We start from the raw sequence: 18,563 nt of genomic DNA, 5'->3' as shown, positions 1-18,563 counted from the left end.
CCAATTCATTCACAAACAAACTAGTGTAAGTTTTCACGTTTTTTTTTATTATCTAATCAGCACAGTGGTTTTGTTTTTCTTCTCCAAAAGATCGGTAAATGGTTGCTCTTTGTCGAAAACCTCTTCAGTAAAAATTCTCCTGGGAACAATCATTACCAAAAACTTCGTTCGTCGCTCGTTTGATCATTGGTTTTCTTCCTCGATTGTTTCTTCTGTTTTTAGTTAAAAAAGTGTATTTATACTCTACCTAAACTTATAGATAAAAATAATTACTGTAATAATTGTTACAATTATTAAGACCGAATACGAGTCAGTTGTTTCTCTTTCTTCTTACTTTTTTCTTTTGCCTCCGACTATCGTGTATTGCGATTTCTTGATTGATTACTTGCTACAAAGGTATTGGTTTGTTTCTTTAGTTGAATTTTTCCTCTTCGTTTCTTTATGTATAATATATAATATATATTTGTATATTAATAATAATAATATTAATAATAATATAGAGTATTCGTTTTATACTCGTGTGTACCTAGTTTCAATGTTATATAATTGAGTGTACTGCGTGAGCAAATTATTGACCACAGATCTTGGCTCACTGATATTCCATCCCGAGACCCATTATGACTCGTCGCCGGGGAACACTTCAGCATTGCTTGATAAAACGCTTCGTTCATTTTCTTCGTTTGTTTGTTTGTTTTTTTTTCTTTTTTTCTTTCATTATCTTCACTCCTTTTCTTCTCCTAAAATGGACACTTGTCCTTCGTAGTTTTAATTCAATTTTTTTCGTTCAAATTTTATTCATTATACGACCTATATTACGGCTCTTCTACAACATCTCGAAACATTTTACAAAAGACAAACGACACTCCATTCTTCCTTATATTTCTTTCATTTCTTTTCTTTACTTTTTGTTGCATTTGAGAATGTACTATTTTCTAACTTCCTAATAAATGACAAAGTATGGAAGATCATGGAACGCGGCGTTAAAAAAAGAATTAACGAAACAACATAAATGGAACGGAATTACGAAACGATATACACGTAACGAAAAATTGTATCTCTCGACGATTCGGGGAAAGAAGAAAACCAATTTTTCTATATAACATTCATTTTACAATTGCCAAATACGATTATTCGTCACGAAATTATGAGATGAATCGAAAGTTTGAAAGAGAGAGAGAGAGAGATGGAGAGAATTGACAATATATAAATTTACAACGATGTATTTTTTTACCCGCTCTTCCGTCCGAAGCAAGATGTTTGACGATGCACAATTATGGATTTTCGCGGAACTTTTGTTACTGTACTCGTTCGTACGCAGGTTTGTTAAACGGATAAACAAAAAGTAAATCACTACACTGAGAATGTGAGAGAAGAAAAAAGTCCATTCATTAAGCTAGAAATACTACGAAGCGGTGTTTCCAAATTTATAGGGTTTCATTTCTCATCGGGACAAACGGTAACGACGCGTCTAAAATTGCGAGCCCAACGAATTTTCTCGAAGATTACATCGAGGGGCTGGACCGTATTTTTTTCGTTAACAGGTATTTATCTTAACGTATTACAGCGCTAAGATATGGAATTAAAAACAAATTTTTACAAAAAGTGTATATACGCTTTTTCGTTTATGCCTCAACTACCGACTAGGAAACTTCGATTTTTGCTTCCCAAAGCTTTTTTTTCGTCACCTCATGGTTTCTCTCGACACACATACACAGATTTGAGGAATCATTTGATAAAACGCTTCACCGTTATGCTGTTTTTTTTCGTTTACAAAGATTTCTTAAGAACTCACTTGTGAACAGCGATCGTTGTTTTTTTCTGTATCTACAAACGGGGAGTTTAGAAAGGAAAAAGAATTGGGTATTTAGTCTGTGATTGCAAGATAATTTGCCTGAAACGAAGACCCAAGTAAAAATGTGTGTTGCTACAAGCGTCACTGACGGTGCGCGGTGATCATTTGTACTAATATACTACAACATGGCCCTCTACGCCGCAAACTCGAGACGCCTTTTTGAGGTTATATTTTTCAGATTAATTTTCATCGTAATTCTTAAACCGTCCGAATTAAGATATTTGTAGCACTTATTACCAGATTATCCAGCGCTAAATTCGATTATGAACTGCGTAACGAATTAATAATACATTTACTGCTTTTCGTTCGCATAACTTGACTCAATAGGTGAGAACGTAATCGTCGACTGATTACTTTTTTACTATTAATCACTCATATTCTTCGAGTATTCTCCCACAACTAATTTATGGCAAAAGAACTTTAAATCGAGGGTAATATGTGGTTTTCGAGGCAAAAAGTAGACATTTTTTATTTTCTTTTTTCGGAAAACATTCAAACTGAATGATACATTTTTTTTTTGTTAACGCTATAACTGTCGACTGAGTGTGTGCAAAAAGTTTTATGCCATTGAATAGTGGTATGAAAAAAAAATCTATTTTTGCCTCAAAACTCTAACAACTTCCTTAATCGATACTCCAATGATGGCCATTATTGGATGAATTTCTTAGAAAATGCTACAAAATTTCGAAAAATGGTTAACAATTCAGCAGTTAAGAACGAAGTACACATATTCGTGTGCCAAATATTTCATTTTATCAACATTTCTTCAATACTCGTCGATGAGCACAAAAACTGTCCTCTTCAGAACGTCACGAACATTGATATGACACAATAAAATAATTAAAGTTTATTAACAAATAGGCGAGAAAAAGAATTTTTTCATGGATAATCGAAAAAATTTTGTTTTCGTCCAACATAATGGATTTATCAATAAGCTAAAATCATTTCCAATTTTATTAATATTTATCACACTTCGTATGGTTTAACTTTTACTTTACACGGAAACAGGTACGAAATTTATGATATTTGAATTTATAACATAAAAACTTTTTGTATAGAGATCCTTCTTGAAATAAACGTTTGACAAGTTTCAGAGATGATTGGATTGGCTGCAGAATTTTGAGGAATTCCAAAGTTTTGAGAATATCTGATCGAACAAAATGTTTGTCTGTTAAATACGTGCAATTCGTCCTCAATTTGAGCCAGTGCTTAGTACCGTAGAAATATTAAAAAACGGTTTCTCAACGAAGCCTTCGCTCGATCGTATGTTTTCCTCGTTATTTTTTTAAGGTTTACGTTTTAACATCATTTGTTTGTTTCTTTTTTAATATGTACACAAACTTTTTCACTACGAAGAAAGCGAGCATCAGATGATTGTGACACATTGGACCTATAATCGTAGTATTTTCTTTTGCTTTTTTTCCTCAATGCTCGATGTGAGAGATTACACATACATTTAAATATATATATATATATAATCCCATATGAAGAATACCGAGATATAATTCGAAAAATGGCGTACAACGTATCTCGATGGATATTAATTTTATTATTGAAAAATGACGCGGAGGGGTATTGCACTAATATTAATGGTATTAATGATCGTTTGTATCTCGTCGAAAAAACAAAAAAATCTATGAAAATTTTATGATCGTTGGCATCGACTGAAATCCGTATGTTCTCTCGAATTAACGATTATTCTTTCGTGGATGAGGGTTGCGAGGGAAAGAGGAGAAGAAGAATGAAAAAGATGGGACGAAAGAATGAGGTGGAAAAAATATTGAAAGTCAAGGATCCGTCGAACTTATCACTTCGTCGTTTTGACTTACTGGATATCACGTTTAAACGACCCAACGTCCAAAAGGATCGTTCGTATAGAAATTTATATATATAAATACATATATAAATGATCGAAAGGCTTTGCCATTTAGCTCGATTAAAACTGTCACAATCAGCTGGCGTTCGACATTTTATAATTAATGAGAATGATAGCATATACATATATGTATATAAAACAAAGAGTTCTCCAAACACGCGCACGGACACAAAAAAACAGGAACAGGGGGTTAAGAGGGCGAGAGGTTTTTCGTGTAATCGTATTTTGCATTTTTCCTCCTCTGTCGCGTTCGTCGTTCTTTCAATGAGGTGTTCGTCAGAAACGCGAACATATTTGACGTTTAAGCAATATATCGGTTTGATAAATTCTTACGAAAAATTGCGCGCGACTAGACTGAATCGGAACCCCTCTATTTTCGGCTTCCAATCGTGACAGCCATTTCCGACGAGCTTTTCTCATTCAGAATTTAAAAAAATTATATAAATATATATAGATATATATACATATATATAATTTTAAGTTATCAAATTAAAATTATATATACATATACATGTTTCCGTTATTGAATTTTTGCAGGCTTCCAGAACTAATTAATTCGGCTGTAAAGAGCCTTGGACGAGTACGTAATGAGGTTTGCGGGAAGTCCTCGTGTATCTCGTCCATTCGCGACGAATCCCAGGCGGACATATAATGTTATATTAATGAATATTAATATTAGAGACTATTAGGGGGAAAGGACGTCGAGCTATTACTGTGAGCCAAACTCAACATCGAGCCACTCAGGCTCTCGTCGTCCGGATAAGACTCTTTCGATGCTTCGGCTATCGCCAGTGCGCTGAAACAATATTTTTTACATCTCATTTTTTATTCTTAAGTCGAACGGGAGTGAAAAAATCGTGTTGTATCTCGTGGGCACACGAAGTGTGACATTTCACTTTGTAAAATTTTTATTTCACGTTATTATTTAGTTGGTCATAAGATTCAAAGTCAAAACCTAGCTTAAAATAGGAAATAAAGCTGTCCTTCTGAAATTTACAACGTGCAACAAGAGAAAAATTCATTTCCATTTTCGGGTAATGAAACCTGAAATTACTTTCTTCGAAACCAAGTTTTTCGGGATTACCGATGTTATATAAGAATAATCAATCGAAAATTAATCCGTTATTTTGGCGATGATAATTCCATTATTTTCTATGCAAATTCGTTTACTATTTGTGACATCAATAAATTACTGAAACTCCATTTGTCAATGTTATTAAATAGGTTGCGGCTTCAAACGAATTATTCGTGATATATTATTGGGATTCACTTTCGTTGATAGCAAATAATTATATTTTTGAGTTGTTGACTTACCTGAATCCTATTCTCGCGCTCTCCTCGTCGAATTGTTGCAACTCGCGCTCGTGTCTTTCATGAAGCAAGCGTATTCGTTCGCTGCGCTCCTGGAGAAACTCCTGAGTCTCGAGTTCCATTTTTTGCTCTAACAAAGCTCGTCTTACGGAGACGCGATCTTCTAGTTCACGGCGTTCACGATTTCTCTGCGCTTCGGCTTGCATCTTGTTCTTCGACTGATATGCCATCAAAATTTCTAACTCGTAGTCCAGCCTCTCCTGGGGACAAACAACATTTTAGTACACTGTAAAAAGCATCGGGAAATTGGAATTCGATTATTTCACTTTTAAGACGATCGTCATGTTAGTGAATTGTTCATATAATAAATTATGAATTTTATTTTCATCTAATTATTTAGAAAAAAAAGTCATTAGGCATTGGGAAAAATCCAATAGTTTTTATGTTTCGAATTTGAAATAAATCCAAGTTGAATCGGCACTATTTGAAGACATCTGACATAAATAGAAAAGGAAAAAACTGTTCTTGGCAAACGAGAGCTCACAATTATTCCCTTCAACAAACTGTTGATCAAGACCCGCTTTCATGCTATCAATGGCGCAAAGAAAAAACTGAAGCATAACAGGCGAGGGCTTTTCGAAAGGGTGATAAATTTATGTAAATTCACCTTTAAATGATGACATTCCACTTCCTGGGACTCGTCAAGCCTGATGCTTTGTTTTTGTAACATTTCAGCTATACTCTGTTCGTATTGGTCACCCAAAAGAGCAAGTTTTCGCCTCTGTTCCTCTTTCAATTTTTTTATAACAGCCTTTTGTTCGTCCTTCGCTGTCGTTTGCAGTATTTGAGCCTTGAGAGCTTTATATTGACGCGTTTGGATTTTGCACGTTTCTCTAAATTGCTTGCGAATTTGCATCTCTTTTTGCTGTGGATATTTGATGTGTAAACAAAAGATACATTCGTATTATTAATTTTGATTTACTATTCAGAAAATAGTTTGCAAAAATTTGCGATTGTTTTACTTCTGCCGATGATGTTGCTAAAAGCATTCGCAAATACCTTTAAACTTTTGGGTTGTTGTTTCAATTCGAGAGCGTGTTTTTTGCGTAAATCACGTTCTGCCCGTTGCATGTAATCTTGTTGATTACAAAGCTCGGTCGCGTGTTGTCGTTGAACTTGATCCTCACGTAACGAGTGCACCGCTCTTTGTTGCCGGTATTCGAGCTCCTGTGTCTTTTCATGGTGCCGCAGAAGCATTGCGTGCGCTTGTTCCAACTGTTGTTGTCGTTTGTTTAATTCCTATAAAATTTCGTAAATTGTAGCGAGTTCTATTGAAAAAAGTGAAAAAAATCTTATTAGAGTATCGCTTTCACTCATACTTCACGAAGAAGTTCTTGCTCGAGATTGTGGAATATGAGCAATTTTTTTCTCCGGAACTTTCGAATCTCGAGGTCAAGATATTCTCTTTGTCCTCGAGCGAGTCGTTGTTCTTCCTGTGCTTCCATTTGTCTCAGATTATCCTTTTGGCTTTGTAAAGTCGCGTCGCGTTGTCGTTTTGGTGTAACCTCGTCCTGCGACAATTCTTTCTTCCATCTCTCTTTGTAAGCCTATGAAAATAATATACAAAATAAAGATGAAGTTTGAAGTGGACGAGAATAAACTTTAATACCACTTTGCAACGACCCACGCGCCCTCCTGGTTGAGTCGCTCGTTGCACATCGCCTCGAAACGTCGTGGTATAATAATAATCGATTGGGAGGCAGTGTATTTTCATTAGACATCGTAAATGTCACATGCAATCTTTGAATATTCACGTGGGTGTTAAAAAAAGTTAATTAACGACCATAATTGGGAATACGAAAAAAAGTATGCTTATCCTTTCGCTTTGTTTCCATATTTTTTTTCATTATCTTCGCTACTCGTGCAAGTATAAAAAAAAAACCGAACACAACAGTTGAGTCGTTACGACATTTTTTTCTACGCCCTTTATGAATACTCGCGTGGGGTTTTGAAGTTAATTAAAAACTTCAGTCGGGAATGATAAAAAGTATTAGCGACGATCTTGACGAATAAAAAAAAATATACATGGCACTAGTTTGTAACATTTTATTTTAATTGACGATGAAACTTGAGCAGTCTTTGATCCTAGTAGATAAAAAAATGAATTCAGTACCTTGTACTCTCGTTTTTGTTGAGCCTCGAGAGCTTTACGATCCGCCTCTTGTCTACTCGTTATCTCCTTATGAAGTTTCTTCTCCGCATTTTGATTTTGCTTCAGCTTACGCTCCAATTCTTGTACGTGTCTGATTTGAAGTTTCTCAAGTTCTTTACTGAATTGTTGGAGCAGCGTCTCATACTCCTTATCCAAAAGTTGTTTGTGGGATTCCACCTCCATTTTACATCTTTCCTCAAGTTTCACCTATAAGGAAGAGGAAAATAAATATTCTGACAAAGCAAAAACGTTTTGGAAATCCTAATCGGGCTGGAATTTACATCGATATTCGTATTCTTTCTAGAAAATATACGAACTTTCAACATATATATGTATGTATATATATATATATATTTTTTTTTAAAGTTTCAACTACTATCCGAAATCCACAATGTGCCTTGCAGCCTTTTATTCCCGAAATCTATACATATTGAACATCTACTCAACATAAAAACAAAAAAGTGCATTCTAGAGAGTTGTGGGAAACAATTAAGCCTCTACCCACTGAATAGTGCAATTCACTGGGCCCTAAAGTAGAGTAGGATAGCCTTTTGAGTAACATCGAAGTTCCATAATTTTTTCCTCTCTTTTTTTGAAAATGTCCCTTAAGGAATGGTCTCTATTAGTGAATCAACATATTGACCACTTTAAAAAAATACGTAGTCAATTTGCACAAGTTTTGATCGTTTTCATGATTTATGAATTCGGCTGGTAAACTTTTTATTGAAAAATATCCTCCGGAGATATTTTATGCAGTTAGCATGTAAAATTAGTTTTTTATTTATTTACCAAGGCTCCTTGGTGCTCCCTTCTCATTCTCTTGTAACCGCTCATTTGTTCGTGCATCTCTTCTTGCATATGCTCCTTTTGTTGTTTCGTGACTATCGAGGTAGTTCGTATTGTGGCAAAATTGTTGGCACCGTGCTCGAGTAAATTGGCAGTGACTCCAGCCGATATTTTATGACGATTTCTTACGGAACCCGAGGAATAATCGTTCGCATCCGCGTTCGGCAGTGGCAAGCTGTTTGTCGAGGAACTTTGCGAACTCGCCGATACACCCATCGAATGAATCGAGTGCTCGGATGTTATGGAATTGCTCTTGCTACTGTCACCGCCCGTTTGCTCGTCCGGTGTATCTATAATTTATATCATTCCCATTTTATCATTTAAAAATAAAGAGGTTTGCTTTTTGAAAATATTGGACTTCTTCCAACTCAAATTTAGTTTGATCATAGTCCGTTGAATTCACTTACCGTCCGCATCTCCGACTGTACTTTCAGTCTCGCACGAATCGATCATCAGAATTTTCTTCATTTTACGATAATTCAAATTATCCAATTCTCGCACCGCGGCTTTAGTTCTCTGTATGAGATCTATTAAAACTTGTGGTGAACGGGTCCTGGTTACAAATTGATGCTGAAACATAATCATTTTACGTTTCAAGTTTCCTTTGACGTTGATATATTTGTTTCCCTATTTTCGCCTTTTATCATTTCAAGGAAATTTTCATACTTACTTTCAACAATTTACCGGAAGACGGCCTATCGTTTGGACTCTTGGTGAGACAAACTTCGACAAAATGACCAAACACCGCCGTCCAATCCGGCGAGTTCAAAGTTGGTGTGTCATTCTGAGCGATGTGGTAAAGGGCGCTCATAGCGTTCATATTGAAATATGGAGGTTTTCTTTCCGCTAAAATATTCATTCGAAAGTTCGTTCGATCATTTGATTTAAAGAAACATTGAATGTGGAATTTAGCTCAAAATCATGATATTCATTGTTGGGTTACGTTCAAACGTTTTATGTTTTTCATTAACAGATCTGCACTTTTGTTTTCTACCGAAATTAACCAACGAGATGTGTATGTTTATCCAGTAAAATGTCCTGTGTTCAACGAGTAATAAAATTCCACTTTAATTAAAAAAACATTCAGGGTTCTTTAGATAAGTAAGACTTTGCATTAGATAAAATCTTACCAAGTTCGATGCAAGTTATTCCTAACGACCATACGTCGACTTTTCCATCGTACTGGCCTTCGTCCATCGCCAGAATAACTTCGGGAGCCATCCAATATGGAGTTCCGACGAAACTGTTTGCTGGACATTTTATACTCGCTGATCCAAAATCCGCGAGTTTAACCGTACCGTTCTCGGTCAATAAAATATTCCCGGCTTTCACGTCTCGATGTATTCTACCAAGCGCGTGAAGATAGTCCAAACCTCGCAATACTCCTTCGCAAATTGCGGCGATCTCATCCTCTTTCAATGGCCGTTTGTGAACTTCTATTATGTCTGATGCCGAACCGAGACAATACTCCATAACCAACTGCGGATTGAACACATCAAAATTGAATATGGCAATGTTGAAATTTCATTGATAGGAAACGAATTTGAAGCAATTTCGGAATAATTTTCATTATTTTGGATATTTTATTGAAAGAACAAACCCATGCTGTATGATCCCTGAGATAGCATCCCTTGTACTCGATGGTATTGGGATGATTGAGTTGTCTAAGAAATCGGATTTCCTTGAGAATATCTTGCCACTTTTCGACCGTTTGTTTTCCAAGGTATGACATTTTCTTGATGGCAACGATTTCTCTGGTGACCAAACATCTCGCGTAGTAAACAGCACCAAAGCTGCCATGTCCGATTTCGCGAAGATCCTCGAAAATCTTTTCCGGGTCATTTTTCTCAAATAATTCAGCGATCTCGGGATCCTTGAGGCTTCCTGGCCTCGCAACGGTAGGCATATTAGTCTTATCCTCCCCCGAGCAACTGGGATCCCCTTGTCGTGCTCCAACCTCCTCTCGCCGTGTTCTCAACTGTTCCTTCAACCTTATCGGTTTCAATGAACCGTCCGTCAGTCCATTGCTGACCTCGTTGCTTCGGTCACTGTTTGAATCATCCAAAAAATAACACTATTGAGATAACCATTTTCAAATGACATTTTAAGCGGATGAAATTCCATTGCGTTCATGTTTGAATAGTTTGAATATCGTGAAATTTCCTCCCTCCAGTTTCTCTCTAAGTTTCTTAAGGTTTTTGCTGAAATTATAATAAAAGGATAAAAATTTTTGCAATCAAGTAACTAATAAATAGAAATTTCATTTTATTCAAACTACTCAAATTTCAATGATATGAATTTGTGCAGCACGGAATTCGATAAACGAAGACTGCTAATTAATGCTGTTGAGTAATTTAACGATAACTAGTTTGAAAAGAAGCTTGTTGACGCTGCGATACTTTTCAGAAGTATAAAAATGCGAAATTTGTTGATAAGTTGTTGTGAACAAACAAATAATGTGTCTACATAAATGTAAATTGAAGTGTATGTCGAAACAGGATAAAAAAAAGTGCTAGGTATTAGGATTTATATCGCATTCTAAAATTCAAACTTATTTTTGGAATATTGAACGATTGAGCATGATCTGATGGAACAGTGAACTCTTTTCAAGCAGATTTATTCATGACAAAACCAAAGCATGAAAATGAAAACAAGCCTAGTTAAATTTTCCAAATTTTCTCACTTTAATGCAACAAAAAATTTTGAGAATATGATTCTTCTTATCAGTATGAGCTTGGAATATTTTTTTTGAGTCTGAAAGTTTGGAATATCAGCTAAATTGATTACAACACGATGTGTTTCCTTAAATGCTCAAGTATTTTGAGACAATTCATTACCAAAGTAAGGAAAGTGAAAAATGAGCACAGATGTAGTTTTACTGTCAAAATTCATGACTGCGGAAAGGTAATAAGAAGATTGAAGTGATAATCATGTACACCAAAAATCATGTTTTCAACATCAAAACTTGGGAAAAAAAATGAGGCTTGTTCTTCGGTTGAATCTGAGTGACAATGAGGTTCTATAGAAATTTGCGCTGTTTGTGTTTATTGCTCACGTCATTCGCGCTAATGTGACACATATCCTCGAGCGCCAGAAGAAAAGGCTTGGCCCCGTAAATCACGGTCGACTATCCACGAGACCTCGGGGAGAAAGAGAGAAAGAAAAACACAGATCTCTCAAAGATTTTTTCGATTAATTATCGACACGAGGGAGAGAATAAATAAACGTGGGGCCGCTTTTCGTCAACACAAATTAAAAAAAATAGAGCCCAAAATTGCGGAAAAAGTAAAGCGTCGATTTGTGGTCAATCTCGAGGGTCACACTGAAATTTCGTACAGAAAATAAAAAAAATAATCACCGAAAACTATAGACACTAGGAGGATTTATTGGTTCCGGAGTGAATAAAAAACTGGGAAGTGTGAAGGAATAATATTAGATTTACGATGATAAGAGAGGAGAATCGAAAAAAGTTTCTCTCTCTTTCTCTGTCGATAGAGAAATGCGGGTGTAAGGAGGGTTGGGTCTGGATGGAAAAGTGGGGCCCCAGAGGCCAAGGGAAAGGGGGCGAAGGAAGGAGGGGATGAGGAGAGCAAGGAAACGAAATATATGCAGTGTATGTAATGTCTATGTAGGTGTACGTATCGCTTAGGTTCGTCGCGATTTTCTCTCTCTCCTCGTGAAACTGAGGGGCTCGGTCTTTTATCGACCAGTAGCCAGTAGTACAACAGCAGCACCATCAACAGTAGTACAAACCGAGCAACATTTGCCTCGAGTTTGTAAAGAGCAAAATCTTGCGAAATTCTTTCATTCTCTTGAACGTTTTCATTTTGACCCCCTCTTTTTTGTCCTCCTTCCCTCCCTTTATTTTCCTCAATCAAAGCGTCCCGGCGACAGAATTCTAAGATTTTCCGAATTGGCGGAGAATTGAAAGAAAAAAAAATAATAATATTCACCTCTAAAATGGCGAGGGTGCACGGAGGCATGCGCGCGAGCCTCGAGAAAACTTGTATATTCACCGTTTATCTCTTTTTTTTCTTCTCTCTCACTCTCCTATCTCCCGTTTATCACGAAATACTGTACACCCTCGCAATTTTTATCACGATAACATTATATCTATTTCTTTGAAAATAATGGGTTTTTAGAATTGTTATGTGATTTCCTCGTAAATATATCACGAATGCCTTCTTGGGTCTGTTGAGGAGAACAGTCCCTAGGCAAGGTTTTTATACCCCGGAAAGTACACGCCCCGTAAGTCGTGTATATCTAAATAAGCACGCACGTCAAATAATCCTCCGGAGACAAGGATATCCAAAAGCACACACCACGGTTTTTGTTGTATTCCAAAGTTTCGGCGCACACGTTGTGGACGGACGGACACACCGCAACACACACACTACACACAAACTTTACCAACGCCCCGGCCACCCCGCTCCGCACGCGCCTCAATCGCCAATGGAGAGAGCGAGAGAGACATGGAGGATTCGACAATTTTTTCTCTTTTTTTTCTCCTCTCTGTACGCGCAATGTTTTCTCTTTCTTTGTTACGGGCTAAAAGAAGAGAGCGAATATGTAGTGGCAGGACGATGAAATAAACCGCGGGGCCTTCTCAGGGGAGGGGATTTTGTGCTGGTGCCATCTGAAGAAAAAAACTCAAAGCAATTTTTGTTGAAACGCAGTCAATAAGTTACCTACAGAGTTTCACCATTTTTTATTTTCCCCGACTCCCCGACACTACACACATATACTGATATACATTGTTGTTTTTTCGGGTACATGCACGGTTCTCTCCTGTGGATGTTCTCGTCTGTTCCAGAAGTATTTTTGATCATATTACCCAGTATACTACGAGACAACGACATCAGAAAAACGAATTTTTCGTAGACGAGAATGTCTGACGATACGAGAGGCAACGATGACAGAGTAAGTCCTTTGTTGCCGTTTGTTTGGGTTTGTTTTCATTTTACTAGAGTCGGAAGTATGTTTTATTTCGAGAATAAACATAATACGTGGTCTTTTATGTTGTTGCGACTTGTGTATTTGAAATTTGAAAAAACCGTTTTCAATCAATTACAACAATATTAGTTGTTATTTGAAACAGTAATATATAAAAAACGGTTCAAAAAAACAAAATCTGACAATCAAACCACCGTAATTTCTTTTTTCTCATCAGTTTTTGTTGGTAACTCATGTTACCCATGTTTTACCAAACATGAAAAACAATAACACGTATGGTTACAGTTTTTTCTTTGTATTCGTCATAAAATAATGTTAGAAATACAAGAATTCTTGAATGGATTGGTGTTCTGATATATTTATGACCAATATATATTGGAATAACTGTGCTGTTCTAAACTCGCAAACCTCTAAGCTTGAGGCAAAAACAAAATCACCAATGTATGCGAGAAAAAAGATAAATAATTGCATAAAAGTTGATATAAATAAACTTTCCTTTTTTATTTTATATTTCTCTTTCTCAGTACTTGTGTCTAGTAAATTATTTTTTTTAGATAATACCACTGGCAGTGGTAGTTGCACCAGATTCACCAAGAAAGCAAGTGAAATCAACGGCAGTAGTTAAATATTCAGCAGTAACGACTCCAGCAACATTTGCCCAGTTGCAATGCAACACGGATTTGAATCTCCCGCCAAGCAATTGGCTGAGCAGTTCAGCCGAGAGTTATGGTTTGCAGAGTGTCTGGTCGCAAAGCACAGGATTTTCGAGTTTCCGTATGGCTCACATGTTTCCTGATTGCGTGGGTGAAGTTGATGTAGTTTCGGACGCAGAAAACATCAAAAGACTGTTGAAAATGCCATACAATAACGGAGTTATATCGATGATGGTACATCGTATAGAAAACACACTTTTGCTTGATGATTTTGACATCCAAAAGTACCTTCTGCGTCAAGCTGAAAGCGATTGGGAATGGCTCAAGAAATTTGTGTATGAGCATATTTTTCAAAATGCGAGTGACAAAGAGAAAAGACTGTTCTACAAATCTAATAGCAGAAACGCTTTGCAACAGAAAAATTTGGTGTCTAAATTTTTGTATCATTCTTTGGTGCTTGCGGACAACAAGGATAAAGTGAAAACTCCCCCTTTGCCTCTGAGTCCGCTCGAACCTGTACTTCCTGAGCCTACTATTGAAGAAAAATTACCTGATCCAAATCAGAGTCACAATTTTGCAAGAAACGTTGTCTGGACTTTTGAAAATATTCAAATGTTGATCGGCACTGATATGCCCATTTTTGGGGGAAAAACTCATCCGTGCATAAGCCTCAAACTACGCGACGTTAGTAAACCCATCAATGTTCTCACTGGTATTGATTATTGGCTTGACAATCTCATGTGCAACGTTCCCGAAGTCGTTATGTGCTATCATTTGGATGGGATTGTCCAGAAATACGAACTGATCAAAACTGAGGACTTACCTAATATGGACGACGCGAAATTCAGCCCAAAAGTTATCCGGGATGTTGCTCAAAATATTCTTAGCTTTCTTAAAAACAATGCGACTAAAGCTGGGCACACATACTGGCTTTTCAAAGGTAGCGTAGAAAATTCATATTCTCTTCCATTCATGTTGTTTTTTTGGAAAACTAAATCACAAAATACATTTCTGTCGAGTCATTGAAGCTTGCCCCGTTGGGTTACAACGTAATTTCCATTAATTTATTACCAATTCCTCAAGCTTGTTATATTTATATTACACAAAACTTTATTTTTCCCGATTTATTTTTATTTAAATAATTTTCTTATTATTTTCATAGTGCACGTTCATTTCAATTGTTTTTTTTTGTTCATAGGCAAAGATGACGACGTAGTGAAGCTTTACGATTTAACATCGCTTTGCAGCGAAGCAACGGATGTCAAAGAACAAAATCCATTCACTGTACCCGTTGCTATGTTGTTATATCGAGTGGCACGAAACATGAAATACTCGCCGGATTGTCACAAGCAGAGAGGAACGATAAGGATGTTGTTGGAAAATTGCGTCGAGCTTCTTACCAAAGAGAATCATCCACAAATTATGACATCGGCTCATTACATGTTATCAGATTTGTACGTACCCGCCGACACAGATCCTGCTAAACCGACTCTTGTTGAACAAACTGAGGAGGAAGATGCCTCAAGTGAATGTAGCAGTAATCAAGAAAATTCGGAAGTGAATGAAAGAAATGAAGACGGAAGCAGCGCGGACGTTAAATTGTTGATGCTCACTCAGAGTACGTAAAATTTAATTTATTAAATCAGCACTACAGCGATTGTTATTAAAGATTTCAAATGATTGATGCTCACTCGAAATAGTCCCAAATTCTCGTGTATTCTTTTAGTCTATCGTTGGACAATAACGTAGCGTTTTTATTTTAATTTACAGTACAAGAGCAACCAGATCACGAAGAACACAAATATAAACCTCCAATGATAAGCGGAACAGTAGCAGAGCGTTGTCTCGCTGCTCTCGACCATGTTTATCAGGGTCTGGAGTGTTTAAAATATTTCCCATCGGCGGATAAAACCGGAGATGAAACAGAGAGCTCGAATAATGTGGAAGCAGCTGCAAATATTAAAGAAGAAGAGCAGAACATGGCTAAGCCGTTTCAAGCAATTCCCATGCCCTATGCACCGTTGAACAAGCCTGAGAGTGAATCCAGCAACAATTCAGCGAACAATAGTCCGGGTCATCAACGGAAAAAGGTGAAATCGAGAAAAAAAAAAGTTGAAAAGAGCTCGTCGAAAGAGCAGGTCGTTTTAGACGGTTCGCCAAAAGCTTTGTTGTGCAAAGCTAAAGTGGAAACTCTGCCGACTTGGCAAGCGCCGAAAAAAAGCGATAATCTCAGCTGGAAAACTCACTTGAAAACACTTTTGTACGAAAAAGCAACACTCATTTACTCCGTACTCGCCGAATACGAATACTCCAACAACGCATACGGCTCCTCGTTGAGATATATATTAGCTGTTTTGCGCTGTCACAAAATGCTTCAAGTTTTTTGCGATGTCAACAACGACAAGAGTATAAGCTACTCGCTCGGACGGGCTGGCGATTGTTGCTTCATGACTGTACAAGATTGGCGCAATGTCGAAGATCATAAGCGGGCATACGGGCAGAAAAACGAAAATGAGGAAAAGATCGTCGAGGAGATTCTTAATATTGAAAACTTGGACTCGAGTAAGAATATTTCTTAATATTTAAACATTTTGGTGCGCACAAACATAAAAACTCTTACCTAAGTCGATAAAAACGAAACTGTTTTGTTCTCAGATGATGCCGAATTACTACCAAAACAATTTGAAACTATAGAGTCAACGTTTATCGCATCCCTCAAGTGTTACGAGAGAGCGCTCGAACTCGATCCTTTAGAGCCTGACAAAGTAATTCTTATAAGAAGATTGGGAAACATAAACAACGAATTGGGAGTTTTGTATATGAATCAAGCTGCTGGTGAGTATGGAGTCGGCTGATCGTTGTTGATTCAAAAATAAAATATATGTACAAGGGCTCTTTATTAATGTATTGCTAATCATCAATTTCAGCACGATATCAACACACGGGTGCGAACGATGACGAGTCGATGCCCAAGGACCTCATCTCCGATGTGAATAATCTTCTTGCGCGGTCACAAAGTCATTTTGATTCAGGATTGAAAGCTTTTGAGACTGTTCACGACGAGGCGAATCTCGCGCTTCTGTATTCCAACACCGGCCGTCTCATGCGCTTGCGGGCTCTTATGCATTCGCAAATTCCCTCTCAAGAGCGTCATTTTCATAATAAAGAATTGGCCAGCTATCAAAAAGCCCTGCAGGTTTTGGGCTCGAGAAAAACAAACCCAGTGATTTGGGATGCCGTTACGTGGGATTTGTCGACGACACTGTACACCGTTGCTACTCTTCTCCAAGATTATCCTCCCGGAGGAAACAAAGTACGAATAGAGAATTTTTAAAATAACAAATTTCACTCTATCTTTAAAAAAGGTTCTTTCACGAATCATAACAAGCTTATTTTCGACTTCATAGAATAGAAATAAGGATTTCTAAATAAGGAAATAAGGAACGTTCATTTTTTTCCTTCCAGACCGAAGAAGAACTGGAACGCGAAGTTGTGGACATGTTACAAAAAGCTATCAAGTACTGCGACACCGAAACATCCGGGCCTCGTCAGCCCGTTTATCAGTTTCGTGCTGCGACCATTCATCATAGACTGGCATCTTTATATCATCGAGTTTACCGTGAATTGAAAGCAGACATCGATAATCACAAACGCAAAAATTCACTCAAATTGAGCAAACTTTATTACTCGAAAGCTGCTAAATTGTTACTTTCTTTGGAGCAACCCATTGAATACTTGACGGTTCAATTGGAAAGAGTCGCCTTGGTTGAAAATCAAGCAGAATGTAAGTGTGAGGGTGGCAGTTATAAAGCAACACTTGACCGCGCGAAACGTAGCACCATTGAATTTGAGCAAAAGTTTTATTCATTTTTCGCATTTTATTTCACAACTATTACTTTGGTGAATAGTGGCATATTTCATGCTTTAAACATCATTTTCATTTCACTTATTGAATAATAATTCTATTTTTCAGCGGCGACGAGTTTCAACAACAAGTTAAAATTTTATCAGAGCGGTCTGGATCTCATAATCCAGTGTCAACCGATCCTGAAGGTGCTTCTCGAAAAAGCGACGACTGCGAGCAAAACGATTGTAGTTGCGGATCATAAAATGACTGAGAATATAACCGAGGTGGGAAATATTCCGGAGGCTGGAGATTCGAACGCCGAGGATCGTAAGCAAGGAGAGGAAGAGGAAAAACTGATACTGTTGTTGGAGCAGAGGTTACAATATTTGTTGAAGTCGCTTATAAAGTTGTGTCGTGATAAAAATCCTGACAGTCTCGATAAAGCAGTCTCGATCCGTCCATCGAAGTCTGAAAATCTTGTGAATCTCTACAAACAGTGTTACAGCCTTACGCTGCAGCGTGAAACACTCTCAGGCCTTAGACTGCTCGACCATATGTCAGAGGTGTTGGGTGTCATAGAACGAAATATAAAACAGTGCTCGGAGTCTTAAATTAAGAAAAAAAGAGGACAAAAATAACAAAAAAAAAAAAACAACTGAAATCTTCGTTGTTTTTTCAATCGCCTTGATACTTATGCTCAAAAACGCAACGTTTTTCATACGGCTGTTGGAACTAAGTACAAGTCTCTATTTTTTTTTATACCTATCAAACTGATTATGTAAATAGTGGCTTCTCGAGATACACTTTTATTTATGTTTTAGTATTTAAGACGTTAATAAATTGAAGTTATTCGATTCGAAGTATTTAGTTGTCCCTCCCCCAGAGAGAAAAATGACTTTCGACTTAATATGTTTGGCCTTTCGAAATGAAATTGGGGATTCAAATTTGTCAGGCGTAGTTCGAGCTGGAATTTGTACGATGTTTGAAACTGTTTTGTCTAATTTGAAAACGCA

At 37.1% G+C, this 18,563-nt stretch overlaps 2 protein-coding genes across 9 annotated transcripts; one reads left to right on the top strand and one right to left on the bottom strand.

The window, feature by feature from the left end:
- Positions 1–26: 26 nt before the first annotated feature.
- Tao (Serine/threonine-protein kinase Tao) lies at positions 27–12,648 on the bottom strand. Of its 8 annotated transcripts, none has more exons than XM_043414301.1 (13): positions 12,051–12,648; positions 11,153–11,237; positions 9,698–10,145; positions 9,228–9,576; positions 8,768–8,943; positions 8,505–8,667; positions 8,041–8,387; positions 7,213–7,458; positions 6,419–6,646; positions 6,099–6,338; positions 5,707–5,964; positions 5,043–5,299; positions 27–4,524 (listed from the first exon to the last, which is right to left on the bottom strand). In XM_043414301.1, the coding sequence occupies exons 2-13, from the start codon at positions 11,155–11,157 to the stop codon at positions 4,404–4,406; spliced, it is 2,838 nt and encodes a 945-aa protein (XP_043270236.1). In that variant the 5' UTR covers positions 11,158–11,237; positions 12,051–12,648; the 3' UTR covers positions 27–4,403. The 8 variants fall into 8 exon arrangements, with proteins under 8 accessions (XP_043270236.1, XP_043270239.1, XP_043270238.1 ...); XM_043414304.1 differs by having other exon boundaries at positions 11,153–11,419; positions 12,420–12,648; XM_043414303.1 differs by having other exon boundaries at positions 12,420–12,648.
- Positions 12,649–12,812: 164 nt separating this feature from the next.
- LOC122407851 (erythroid differentiation-related factor 1) lies at positions 12,813–18,404 on the top strand. Its single transcript, XM_043414300.1, has 8 exons — positions 12,813–13,017; positions 13,605–14,643; positions 14,902–15,321; positions 15,474–16,265; positions 16,359–16,538; positions 16,631–17,016; positions 17,169–17,487; positions 17,677–18,404. Exons 1-8 carry the CDS (start codon positions 12,985–12,987, stop codon positions 18,159–18,161), a joined length of 3,654 nt encoding a protein of 1,217 aa, XP_043270235.1. The 5' UTR covers positions 12,813–12,984; the 3' UTR covers positions 18,162–18,404.
- Positions 18,405–18,563: the final 159 nt, after the last annotated feature.

Source organism: Venturia canescens, chromosome 3 (genome assembly GCF_019457755.1).
Source record: "Venturia canescens isolate UGA chromosome 3, ASM1945775v1, whole genome shotgun sequence".
NCBI lineage: Eukaryota > Metazoa > Arthropoda > Insecta > Hymenoptera > Ichneumonidae > Venturia > Venturia canescens.
The sequence above is the reverse complement of the archived record's forward strand: the minus strand, read 5'-3'. Positions and strand labels throughout refer to the sequence as shown.